The sequence below is a fragment of the Balaenoptera acutorostrata genome, chromosome 11, assembly GCF_949987535.1.
Source record: "Balaenoptera acutorostrata chromosome 11, mBalAcu1.1, whole genome shotgun sequence".
Lineage (NCBI taxonomy): Eukaryota > Metazoa > Chordata > Mammalia > Artiodactyla > Balaenopteridae > Balaenoptera > Balaenoptera acutorostrata.
In genome coordinates this window covers 16,569,815-16,583,323 of record NC_080074.1, presented here as the reverse complement: position 1 = coordinate 16,583,323, position 13,509 = coordinate 16,569,815, and the positions used below count along the sequence as shown (strand labels likewise).

Here is a 13,509-nt window from a genome sequence, read left to right as displayed (position 1 = left end):
CCACCTACAGGGGTGGGAGAGGGAGGGTGGGAGGGAGGGAGATGCAAGAGGGAAGAGATATGGGAACATATGTATATGTATAACTGATTCACTTTGTTATAAAGCAGAAGCTAACACACCATTGTAAAGCAATTATACTCCAATAAAGATGTTAAAAAAAAAAAAATCTGTCCGCTGAGGTTTAAGAATACCCAGGCGAGACTTCCGAGCGACACCAGGGGGCGCAGTTTCCAAGCTCCGCCTCAGCCACATCCGGGTTCAACCGCAGGTTCTGCCGAGAGCAAGCGGAACCTTTCTTCCGCGCCTCCAATTAAGTTGCGCGGCGGGGACTATTTAGGCCACCGCGCACCGCTCTTCCACTGCGCACGGGTACAGCAGTTTGCCTGACGCAGCGAACGCGCGCGTGAGGGTTCTATTTGCTCCTTGCTTCGTCGTGAACAGCATGGACGTGCTTGCGGAGGAGTTTGGGAACTTGACCCCGGAGCAGCTGGCTGCGCCGATCCCGACTGTAGAGGTGAGGGCAGGGCACGCGGGGAGCGGAAGAGAGGCTAGGATGCGTCCTCGGGAGGCGTTGCCCGGAGAGCTCTGGCCGCGGAGCGGGGCGGGCCGCGGCTCTCGCGCATGCTCAGAACTCCGCGCGTGCTCGGGGCTCCGCGCGCGAGTCCTCTCCGCAGCCGGCCACCGCTTGTGCGTGCAAGGGTCAAGCTCAGGGGAGATGTCAGCCGCCGCATAGACCTAGCGGCCCCGCGCACGGCTCTCGGGTTGGAAGCAATCTCGTGTTCGTGTGTTGTCAGGGGAGGACTGACTCTCGCCCACCTTGGGGGACGTATTGCATCTTTGACGGCTTATAAAGGGATAATGAGGTCCAGGGAGCTTAGGCCACTTTGGTGAGGTCCCACAGCTGGCTGTGGTGGGAAAACCAGATCGTCTGAATCCCAGGCTAGTAATTTCTCCTTTTCACCCGGAATTCAAGTTTGGGCTGCAGGAGTATTTTAAACGCCGAGAAAATTTACTCCAAATTTTGCCTAGGTGTTTTCGGGGGAGTAGCCCCGTAGCTTTCATCAGATTCTCAGGAGTTAAGGATAACTGCCCTACAGTGAGCTGCCTAATGAAGTTCAGATGTTGACGTAATTTTATTTTCTGCAAAGGTACATATAACTTCTCTGGGCCTCAGAATCTTAGTTGGCATAGGATGGGAAGTGGAGAAATAGTCAAGGGAGAGATTCAGGTAGAGGGAACAGGACACTGGAAGCCTGGAGGCAAGACCATCTTTTTTTTAAGGAATTAAATCCAGTAGTACTGGAGTGAAGAAAAGTAGAGGAGAGATTAAGGGTGACAGATAAGGGTCCTGATTATGAAAGGTTTTGTTAGACATCTAAAGGAGGCCTGGGATGCCATTGACAAGTTTAAGGAGGAGAATGGCCGACAGGATCAGTAAATCTATTTCTTTAATAATTATTCGGCAAATAAAGGAATTACAATCAGTCTGTTAGATTCAATCTGTGCGTGCCTGCAATACACTGCTGATCTTCATTGGGCAATACTGGATTTTTAACTTTTTTTTTTTTAATTGAAGTATAGTTGATCTGAATTTTTAGCTCTTGAACAGCTATTTAAGAGCCAGCATTTACTGAGCACATATGTGCCAGCTCTGTTCAAGCCTAACGAGCATTATGTTATTTAATCATCTGAAGCAAGTAATATTTTTGCCCCATTTTGACAATGAAGATTTTTAAGGCCCAGAGAGGTTAAGTAACTCACCCAGTTTCAGAAGGCTGTTAAATGGCTGATCTGTATTTTGGACCCTGGCAGTCAGACTCCAGAGCCCTCATCCTTAACTGCTGACTGGACTGTTTCTCCAGAGAGCTGAAGGAATAAGGCTAAAGGATTTCTGTTTCTTCTCTGAATTTGCACAGCTGTGAAGGGACCAGTACTACATTTCCAGTCTTCTGATTCAGGAATAACAGTTCCTTTTCCTGGTCCTCTGCATCCAATCCACCGTCCCATCATAAGGGCCCCCAACTACAAAATGTACTCAATTCTGAAACTTCATTTCTCCTGTTCTCCAAGTCTGAACCACTGTCATCTCTTATTTCCTAGGCTCCTGACTTGTCCCATTCCAACAGTCTGTTCTCTGCTCTGTAGCCAGAGCCATCAGTTTAAACAGGCAGATATGATCATGTTGCTCCCTTGGTTAAAATTCTTCAGTCTGCCCATTGCTCTCAGGGCAAAATCTAAAGTCCTTACCATATTTATATGAGTCCTTTTCTCATTCTGGCCACTGCTTACTTCTCTAACCTGTTTCTCCCCACCCCCACCCCCCCCAGATCTCCTCAAGATTTTTCTACTCTCCTCATATAGTCTTCTCTGATCTTTCTCGCATTCTTCTTTGTAGATTTACATACAGTAAAATGCATGAGTACTAAGTGTTCATTTACATTAATTTTGACATTTATGTATACCCAAATAACTAGCACCCCATACAAGATATAGAACATTTTCAGCATCCCACAAAGTTCCCTTTTCAGTCTGTGCCCTACCACACCTTTTGATTTCTATCATCATAGATGAGTTTTGCCAGACTCACTTCTTTTTTTTTTTTAACATTTGACTTTTTTTAGAGTAGTTTTAGGTTCACAGCAAAATTGAGAGGAAGGTATAGAGATTTTCTACATACCCTCTGCCCCCACCTACCTTTTTTCTTGAAAAATGTTTTTACTTTTTCCAGGTTGTCTGCCTCCCTCTCAGGCCATTCCTCAGTCTTCTTTGCTAGATGTGCTTTCTGCTCCTCATCTCTAAATGTTGGAGTGTTTTTGATCTCACTTCATGGAACTCTTCTCCACCTATATACTCTGTAGGTGATTTCATCTGTTACACGGCTTTAACTACCATCCATTTGCTGACCTCTCCCTGATTTAGATCTCCAGGCCACTCTCTTCCCAAGTTCCAGACCTATATTTGTTGTCTATTTGACGTCTCCAAATAGACAAATGGGTATCTCAAACTTAACATGCCCCCAACCGAACTCCTGATGACCCCTGCACACCTAAACCTGCTGCTCTGACAGCCTCCAGAAATCCAGCATCCTCCTCATCTCCAGAAATGGCAACTCGAAGGTGTCAGTCTCAACTCCTCTTTCTCTCAGAGTCTCCATCGAATCTACTGTCAAGTCCTGTTGGCTCTAACCTCACATTGAGTTTCCTAGCCAGCGGTTTCTCACTACCCATATTGTTATCGGCCTGGAGTATTGCAGTGAACTCCTAAATGATCTCCCTCCTTCTAACCTTGCCTGTTCTCACCCCAGCAGCTAGAGTGATCCAGTTAAAATGAGTCACATCATCTTGTCACTCTTTTGCTCAAAACCTTCCAATGCTTCTCCTGTTACTCAAAGTAAAAAAGTTTACAGTTCTTGGAAAGTCTTACATGATCCTGGGGCCCTTACTCAGAAACTGTGTATTCTTACTTAAGACTCAGGTCTAACCATTTGTCAAATTTCCCATTAGCAGATTAGATACCATTCATGAAGAGTCTTATCATGGTAGGCTGTTTACGACCTCAGGAAGGTGTGATGAGCAGGCCTAAGAACTCAAGAAGTGTGGCAGTTTGCAGCCATTTAAAGTAGGAGGTGGACACCATGTGATATCCTTCTGCAGCCTGAGCTCTGACCAGGCACTAGTTGAGAGAAAATAAGGGGGAGAAAGAACTCCCTTTGTGTTGAGAGACCTAGCTTCCACACCAGACTCTCTGAAACTTACCCTTCCTCAAACTGGCAAACCCTGCTTACTCAGGAAGTGTCATGAGAATAAAATAAAGATGAAAAGTACTTGGAATCTTGAGTGACCAAGAAGAGATTAAAGTATATTCTATTCAAGAAATCTGTGGTTTATATATACTTGTGTGTGTACATGTTTGTGTACATGTACACAGCACATATATGATTTCCATAAAAGTGGCTGCAATGTAAAAATTGTTCTTTTTGTTTTCATTTACTTTCTTTTGCTTACTGTGATGAAGTGAGTCATTTTGGGTACATTAAAATAACTTCTTATGAAAACATTGTGATTGCTAGCACAGAGTTCTGATACTTTTATTGTTCTGATTCACAGGAAAAATGGCGGCTGCTTCCAGCATTTTTAAAGGTAATTAATATTTAATAATAATTAGTTGTTTTTCCAATGAAGAGTCAAGAAATAAGCCTTTTTTAAAATTAATTTTTTTTCACCATCATTTTTTGACTTTGTACAACTGTGTGCTTTTCTAGGTTTTAGAAATACAAGAAATTATAAGGCAGTATCCCTATCTATAAAATACTAGTTAGGGGATTGCTAATCTAATTTTAGAGATAGGAAGTAGTATACATTGTAGCATGGCACATGAATAATACAAACCAAAGTGCTGTTGGCAAGAGTGATGCCACAAGTGGTCAGAGAGGGCCTCCCAAAGGAGGTGAGATGTAAGCCACATCTTAAGAGGAAAGGAATTAACTGAGCTGAAAGGTAGGATGCAGGGAGCATGGCTTAATAAAAGTGCTCAAGAGGAGCCTCCATGGGGTCTGTAGGAAACAGAGTCCAGTCTGCTTGGCTGGAACGGGTGAGTGGCTAGACAGAGGAACTACAGATTATAAGGTTCCTATTATTATTGAATTTCAATTTTAAAGAGCTTATGCTGAGTAGTAGCAGGTTCCACAGTGATAGACCACTTGACACACAGTAGGATGGTTATAGTCAAAAAAAGAAAAAGACAGTAGCAAGTGTTGATGAGGATGTGGAGCAATCAGAACCCTAACGCTCTACTGATGGGAATGTAAAATGTTGCAGCCGCTTTGGAAAACAGCCTGGCAGTTCATCAAATGGTTAAACATAGTTACCGTCTGATCCTGCGATTCTACTCCTAGGTATTTACTCAAGATAAATGAAAACATATGTCCATGCAAAAACTTGTACACAGATGTTCAAAGCAGCATTATTCATAATAGCCAAAAAGTGTAAACAACTCATATGAACATCAGCTGATGGATGGATAAATAAAATATGGTATATCCATACAATGGAGTATTATTTGGCAATAAAAAGAAATCAAGTGCTGACACATGCTACAACATGGATGAATCTTGGAAGCATCTCGCTGAGTGAAAGAATGAAGACTTGAAAAATGAGTAGAGTTTTGTCCAACTTAGTTTTCTGTTAATAGGCAGAGGGGAGAGTGCTGGAAGATGAAGCTGGGAAGCTGTCAGGGCCAGATTTCTGACCAGATTTTATGGTTAAGGAATTTGATGTGAAGGATTTTGGCTTTTCTTCTAACAGCAATAGGAAGCTCTTGAAGAAGTTTTAAGTAACCAAAAATGAAATAAAATGATAGAAAGGTCAAGGGAAGTTTTTTTGTTGTTGTTGTTTTTAATTATGACTTTTTTCTTTTTCAAAGGGAACTATATATATATACATATACACACACATACATATATATATATATATATATATATACACACACACACACACACACACACACACACACACACATAAGCAGAGGAGAAGGGGTAGGATTTATGATTCAAAAAAAAGGAGACAGTTGGTGGTATGTGGTCCAAGAAGAGGTTGTCTACTACATATTGGCATTTTCCATTGGCATTTGCCATCTACCTCTACAAGGATTAAATCATGTGCTACTGCAGCTGCTGACTTTCAACACCCCCTGAAAGGAGTTCAGGTGGAGAGCAGAAATGAGGCACTGTGTGCTCTGGGAAAAACTGGCAAAGCAGGTCTTCAGATAGTTATATATATTTTAAAATTTATCTTATTTATTTTTATTTTTGGCTGCGTTGGGTCTTCGTTGCTGTGCACGGGCTTTCTCTAGTTGTGGTGAGCAGGGGCTACTCTTTGTTGCGGTGCACGGGCTTCTCACTGTGGTGTCTTCTCTTGTTGCGGAGCACGGGTTCTAGGCACACGGGCTTCAGTAGTTGTGGCTCACGGGCTTAGTTCCTCCGCAGCATGTGGGATCTTCCCGGACCAGGCATCGAACCCGTGTCCTCTGCCTTGGCAGGTGGATTCTTAACCACTGCGCCACCAGGGAAGCCCGATAGTTAGATATTATCAGGAGCCAATTTTATGATCCCAATTCTTGTATCTCCTCATATCTAGAAAAGCACTAAAATCCTTCATGGTGACGTCTGCTCCTCGTGACTAGCAGTAACCTTCACGAAACTAGGAGAAATCTTCTGAAAAAAATATGTGCTTGATTGCATGTATTTCCCCTTCACCAAAATCACATATATACTGACCTTCCCCCCTGCGTCTTTGGAGCAGTTTCTCAGAGCTATCTGGGATGCTGTCTCCCGGCTGCAGTCCTCATTTTGCCCCAAATAAAACTTAACTTGCGATTCTCATGTTGCGCGTTTTAAGTCGACAGTTACTGTGGCAACCATGAAGGGACTCGAACCTTCAATCTTCTGAACTGTCGACTAGAATATTAGTGCTTAGATGGCAGGTGCCAATGGAAAATGCCACTTTGTAGTTGACAAGGTAGAGAACTTAACAGAGACATGAGACTACAGCTATTTCATTCATTTAAAGTTGGGGTTCTCTTTTACTCAGACCACCTTGAAATATATTTGTCCAAGAACAAAAATAAAAAGATTTTTAATACGTAACTGAAGACAGGAACTTGAAGCTTGTGAGGCTGCAGTGCTGTGGGCAGGTAGAATCAAGACTTGGAACGTTAGGTTGGGGTGACAGCAGTGAAGAGGGACTCATGTAAGTCCCTCTTAGTTTTGCACAAGTACCAAATGGGGTGTGCTTGACTTAATGGTGTTCTTTTGTGGACATAAAAATTACCTTTTGAGTTTTAGTTGATCAGCCTGTAATGTGACCTTGTTTTTTAATAGCAGTGGTAAACTATCCAGAATGAGGGAGGTACGTAGTAGCCCCACTGTACACTGGTCAGACTGTGGAGGATTGTCGGTGAGTTCAGGGCATCCATGTGATGACAAAGTGGAGCGCACTCAGGAGCAGTTCATGGGCTGCTGAAGGGTCCGGAAGGCATGCCTGCGAGAAATAGTGGAAGTGCCTGTTCAGCCTGGAAGTGAGAACATGAGAGAGAGATGTGATAACTAAACAGACTGTGGTAGAGCAGGCATTTTCTCCAGAAAAGACAGTTAAGCCCAAGGGGTGGAAATTGTGGGAAGGCGGACTGCAGATCATTATAAGGGTGAATTTTTCCCCTAACAATCAGGACTATTTCATAATAGGATGGCTGCTTTGTAAGCCAGTGAGATCCTGAATAAGGAGGTGGAATTAAAGCAAAGGCCCTGTGATTATCTGTCTGTTGAGAGTGTTCTAGAAGTGTTGAACTAATTGTGTTTGAAGATTAATGTAAAAAGATGAACATATTGCAGTCCTTTAAATCCTAAGCCTGGATTCTATGTGTTTATCATTTCAGTGTTTTTCATAGCGCTTTCTTGCAGCCATACTGACTTCTGAGATGAAAGGAAGTCACTGCCAGCTGATCGATCTTAGGTCCCTGATGTTCACTCTGCTTCCAATTTTAAATGCAATTATTTTTGGTTTTCTTAATAGAGATCCTTGTTTTTTCCCTTCATTCTTCTAAAAGTGATTTGAAAGACAGATATGTGGAAATCATAAAACGGCTTACATAGGAGCAAGACAAGAAAGAAAATAGACGTTGTTTGAGGGTTGAAGAGATGATGCTCAACTGCTGTATTTTTTCTTGGATTTTTTTTGTAAATTCAAAGCACGTAGAGAAAATCCTGCCTTATTTGTTAGCTCATGGGGAGTCATTAGGTATATTCAGGTACTCATATCTTGAATTCCAAAGGTCAGATTGTTTTTCAGGGAGGAAAATTTGAGGGTGTTCTAGTAAGATGGAGGAGAAATGGAATGAGGACACATAAATGTAAAGCTTTGCTAAGTAAAATTCATGGATTTATTTTCTCACTTTGGTTTTGAGGAAAATTTATGGATCAGGTGAGATCCATTGTGTAATCTGCTATTTTGTTGCTAACCTACTTTTTACTTTTTATCTGTTTAGGTGAAAGGCCTTGTGAAACAGCATATAGATTCATTTAACTATTTCATTAATGTAGAGGTAAGCATCAGATCTTGGAAAAGGATATGGTTAAGAATTAACTGGAAGCCAGAGTCTTTCCTCATGTTACTCTTTCCCCTACAGATAAAGAAAATAATGAAAGCCAATGAAAAGGTTACGAGTGATGCTGACCCCATGTGGTACTTAAAGTAAGGAATCAACTACTCTTAATTTGCTATTTTGATTATGTCTAACATTTTTTGTAGTGAATGTAGTTGCTGTCAAGACTCTTAACATAATTCTCCTTTTATCTGTTTAATAGGAAGATATTTATCAAATGCTTAATTTTTAATTGGTAAGCTAAGGATAACAGGTAGTTATGAGTGAAAAGTTACTGAAACTATTAGGTTTAAACTTTCTTAAAAACAATTTTAGAGGAAAATTACAAAAATAGGACAAGGAGTTCCCATGTTACACTTCACCCAGTTTATACTAATATTAACATCTTACGTAGCCATAGCATAATTAGCAAAACTAGGAAATTAGCACTGATACAATACTGTTGACTAATCTACAAATCTTAGTTTTCCCACTAATGTCCTTTTCTGGTCCAGGATTCAATCCAGGACCTGCATTATGTTCAGATGTCATATGTCTCCTTCATCCTCTCCAATCTATGACAGTTCCTCAGTCTCTCTTGGTCTTTCATGACCTTGACACTTTTGAAGAATTCTGGTCAGTCATTTTGTAGAAAGTTCTTGATTTGGGTTTGTACGGTATTTGCTCATGGCTACATTGGGTTATGCCTTTTTGGCCAGAATACCACAGAAGCGATGCTTCGTGTCATTCTCACTGTACCACATCAGGGGGTACAGATGTCAATATGTTTAACGGCTGGTGATTTTAACTTTGTTCACTTGATTAACATGGTATCTTCCAGGTTTCTCCACTGTAAAGTTACCAATTTTTCCTTTAGTAATTAATCACTATCTTATAAGGTGATCCTTCGAGACTATGCAAATATCTTATTTCTCATTGCACTTTACCCACTACTTTTAGCATGCATTGATGATTGTTGTAGCAATTAGGTAACCCTACAACAGTAATGGCTGTGGTGTTTACCTATTGGCAAGTCTCTATTTCCATCATTCTTTCTACATTAATATTAGAATTCTACTGTGAGGAAGAGCTTTTTCTTCCCCTCATTTACTCTCTATCCGTAATTTTATTTATATCAATATGAACTCATGGATGTTTATTTTATTCTATGCATCATAATCCAGTACTATCATTGTTTTATTTCTCACATGGTCCCAGATTTGGCCATAGGGAGATTCATCAAGTTGACTGCTGCATCCTTTCAACATGCCCCTGTGAATTTTCGAGCCCTCCTTTACTTTCTGGTACCATGAGATGTGGTTCATCTTGTATTTTTCCTGTCCCAGCCTGGAATCAATCATTTCTCCAAGGAGCTTTAGTCTCTTTTATTGGAGAGTAGTGTTTAGACACCAAGATATGGGTACTAAAGTCTCAGTAGACAGAGCTATATTTACTTATTTATTCAATCCTAGGATATACATAAAGTAGTTTCAGAATTGTTAATTCATCACTCTGTGAGAATAGAATTTACTAATATTTGTATACTGCTTTTCTGTCTTTGCTGTATCCAATCAAAATACTGTTTTCTAAAGTTACTCAGGTTAGTTATTTTCTTTCTTACCTGTTCAGTGCCGTTATATTATTCATTTGTAGTGCAGTAAGGTTTGTGTTCCATTTTGGGTATGTGAGACATTATTATGGTTGTAAGAGTTAGACCCATAGAAAAAAGTCTATTCAGGAAATTGTCCCTCCCCTTCCAGGTCTTCCCACCCTGTTCCCAGTGCTCCCTATAGGTAACCAGTCTCATTAGTTTCTGCTTTCTTCTTCCTGTTTCTTTTGCACAAATGAGCACATATATTTTTTCCTCTTATATCCTTTCTTATGAGAATGGTAGCGTACTACAGCTACTCTTTTGCATTTGCTTTTTTCCTTAAGTATCATTTGTAGGGAGCTATAGTTTCAATATTTTGTAAAGAGATTTACAGTATTTTTTTTTTAAAGATAACTTGATAGCATTTTCTCTCCTTTGTAAACTGTGTGTTCTATGACTTTAAGATCTCCAATTATAATTTTTTAATTTGTCATCCTCTGCAAGATAAGCATTTGTCAAAGGGCAGTCTTGTATTCAGGAGGAAAATAGCTTGATTGTTTATATGTTCTTTGAAGAACTGTAATTGGTTCTGGAATAACTTGCTTTTCAGATATCTTAATATCTATGTCGGGCTTCCTGATGTTGAAGAAAGCTTCAATGTAACTAGACCAGTGTCCCCTCATGAGGTAATTATCAACCTTAATTTAATTGGATTTGTTTGGTTTAACTGGAAGAGTCAGTGCCCTTAAAATATATTCTTAAAAAATGATTTAAAATGGGAAAAAATCTCTTATGAGACAAGATAACCAAAATAAATAAGCACCTGTATAATATCATACTATATTAGGAAACAGTTTTGTACTAGTTGGTTTATTATTTAATCCTAGTTAACTTGCACTGTTAGGTCACTGTGTCTTATGTCCTGTTTCTGAGTTTTTTCATGGTCTCTCCACCCCCCATCCTTGCTGACCACTGGTGTCTGGTGCGGTGTGCTGTTCACTGCAGGGGTTTCTCGCTTAGCATGTATTTTGAGGGTCAGCAGTCCTTGCGTTTGCAGAGGGACTGAGGACAAGGATCTCACAGTCTAGCAGAAGAGGCAGAGGAGAAGAAAATGTAAATGCCAGGGTTTTAAAAGAGCTACAGACAACGGCTTTTAGAACAGTCCTGTTTATTGGCTTTTAACAGATTCTAGATTTCTCTTCAAATTCTTCCATTTAGTGTCTATAATTGGGCACTGATTCAGGAAGGAAAATGATTTTTGTAGATTTTTCTGGTTTGTGTTAACGTAAAGTTAAAATAGCAATTAGGGAACATAGCACAGGAATCTTTAGTAAAGAACAAGTAAGGTGTTAGAATGCTATGGTTGTTGTCTAAGCAAGGTGAAACAGGAAGTGTGATCAAGTAACCAGATACTTTATATAGGTAATTTTGGTATTAATCACCGAGTATTGATTGAATATTTATTTTGTGCTGCAAAATTGGGAGATACAAAAGAAATAAGACATAATATCTTTGCTCAAGTTCATACTCTTGTGGATTAAAATAACAAAACAAATGAAACAGAGACACCAGGGTTTGCAGCCTAGATGGTAGGTAAGGCAAATATGTGACGTTGGATTGAACAGGGAGTAGTGAGGACTGGATGTTGGAAACTGTGTGCCCCGATTTGGCTTTCCCCACCTCCGCTTTCCATTTGGCTAGAACTTTCCAATTTTTCAAGAACTAAACAGCCAATTAACAATTTCCAAGTCACCTTCTAAACTAGTATTATTACTGGGTTCAGAGAAGGGAGAAGACGAAGAATTCAAAGTAGTTCAAGAAGGCTGAAGCCACAATTGTCATTATAATAATTATTCCTGATGTTGAAGAAAACACATGGGTATTACTGCAATTAAAGAAAGAGGGTGCAGAGATTTCTTGGAGGGATACTGACTCTTAGAGAGATGGGGAGCGTGGGAGAGCAGGTGAGTGGGCAGTCATGGGACCCACAGCAGGACTGGGGGTGCAGGTACTGCAGGCTCTACCCACACAGCCCTATTCCTGTTGATAAGAGGGAGTTCGAGGGGGACAGAGGGGCCCCCAGAAGTAGTTTGGGGCCCCATGTTTACCACTTCTGTCAAATTTCATTTCCATTTGAAGGGATGAGTTTGTTAAGACCCATGAATGTCTGCCTATCATGGGTGTTACATTAGTTTTATTAACAAAAACAAAATAATATTTATATAGTACTCTGTACCAGGCACCATTCTAAAAATATATACTCATACTCTTGGGAATTAAAATTATTCACATTCCCATTTTACATATGAGGAGACTGAGATGCAGAAAGGTTATTTAAAACTTAATTGGTAGAGCCAGGATTTGAGCACAGAAGAGAGTCCACACTCCGATCATCATGCCACCCTACCTTTGGTCAGGCCTGCAGGAGGCTTGATATAATTAAATGTAAGGTAATATACTGGTCAATAATAGGACTATATAATATTTTTAAATCCTAGGCACTGTTAGGCTAGAAAAGTTTGTATCTGTCTTTGGTGCAGTAAAAGCCAGAGAGAGGATTCAGCATCATGAATTGTATGGTTGAGGTTCAGAGGAATTCTCTTTTTGAGACTGCAAGGCACCTGGTGACCATCAATATAATAGAGAAGTCATAGGAAGATTTTGATGGGGTTTTCTGATCATGGCCCAGGCAAGGGCTTCTCTTAATGAGTCATCACCACGTGAAAGTAAGGCATGCACCAACAATTTCTAAAGTTCCGCAAGTGACTCAGAAATTGTTAGAATGATGTGTTGAGTGATTCATGCTCTGACATATCCCTTGGAAAGGAATTTTGTGATATAGTTTAGTTTGTTTGGAGAATAAAAGGAAATATAGTTTAATTCTTTTAGTTTGTGCGTGTACATACTTTAGTTGTTATTATACTGGTTGTTAACCATTTTGAATAAGCCAGCCACATTGATGACTTTCCAAGGACCCAGTTTGCAAAGGATGATCTGATGGCTTCAAAGATATGGGAGCAGACTGATGATGGCATCAGATCAGTGAGAAGAAAATCAGTACCAGATTTATTGTCCCATTTCTGGGCTGGCAGGGGTGGGGATGCTGTGGCAATGTCTAGATCCATGGCTGGCATCGTCCCCTCATGGAGAAGGTAAGCTTGTACCTCCCAGTGCCCTTAAGGCAGCACAGGGGGCAGCTGTGTTCCATGGAGGGATCAGAGTCCAGCATGGGCCATACGTCTACTCGAGAAGAGCTCTTTGAGGCTGCCAGGATCCATTCTTTTCCAGAGAGGAGCCGTGATTGTCTGATTCTCTTTCAGTGCCGGTTGCGGGACATGACGTACTCCGCCCCCATCACAGTGGATATTGAATACACCCGAGGCAGCCAGAGGATCATCCGCAACGCCTTACCCATTGGCAGGTGAGGACTGACACCTCCTGGAGCCTCGCTGCCAGCATCGCGGCCCCGTGAGGTGACCGCGAGCAAGTACTAACGCTCTGCTCGCCCTGTTTCCTCATCTGAGAAATGGGGGCGATGGAGCCGACTTCACGGGGTTATTTTATGGGTCCAGTGAGTCAGCACATGTAAAGCACTTGGAGCAGCGTCCATCACGTTGTTGTGGGTGTTATATTTAAATTGTGAAAGCTTTTCTATAAAGTTAAGGAAATTGCTTCCATTTCCTCCTGTAACTCCAGGCTGGTAGGGAAACATTGGGTAAGATGGCATTTCACTGAACTCTCCTGGGCTGGTCTTCTTGGTGGATTCTTACATATTTTGAATT

General features: G+C 41.0%; 1 protein-coding gene across 1 annotated transcript in view; it reads left to right on the top strand.

The window, feature by feature from the left end:
* The first annotated feature begins 280 nt into the window (after positions 1–280).
* The window catches only part of POLR3B (RNA polymerase III subunit B), a 117,975-nt gene continuing 104,746 nt past the window's right edge, over positions 281–13,509 (top strand). The window contains exons 1-6 of the mRNA XM_007165735.3: positions 281–514; positions 4,107–4,139; positions 8,041–8,097; positions 8,182–8,246; positions 10,338–10,413; positions 13,048–13,148. Coding sequence (XP_007165797.2) covers positions 443–514; positions 4,107–4,139; positions 8,041–8,097; positions 8,182–8,246; positions 10,338–10,413; positions 13,048–13,148 — 404 coding nt within the window. The 5' untranslated portion in view covers positions 281–442. The remainder of the gene's footprint in view (positions 515–4,106; positions 4,140–8,040; positions 8,098–8,181; positions 8,247–10,337; positions 10,414–13,047; positions 13,149–13,509) is intronic.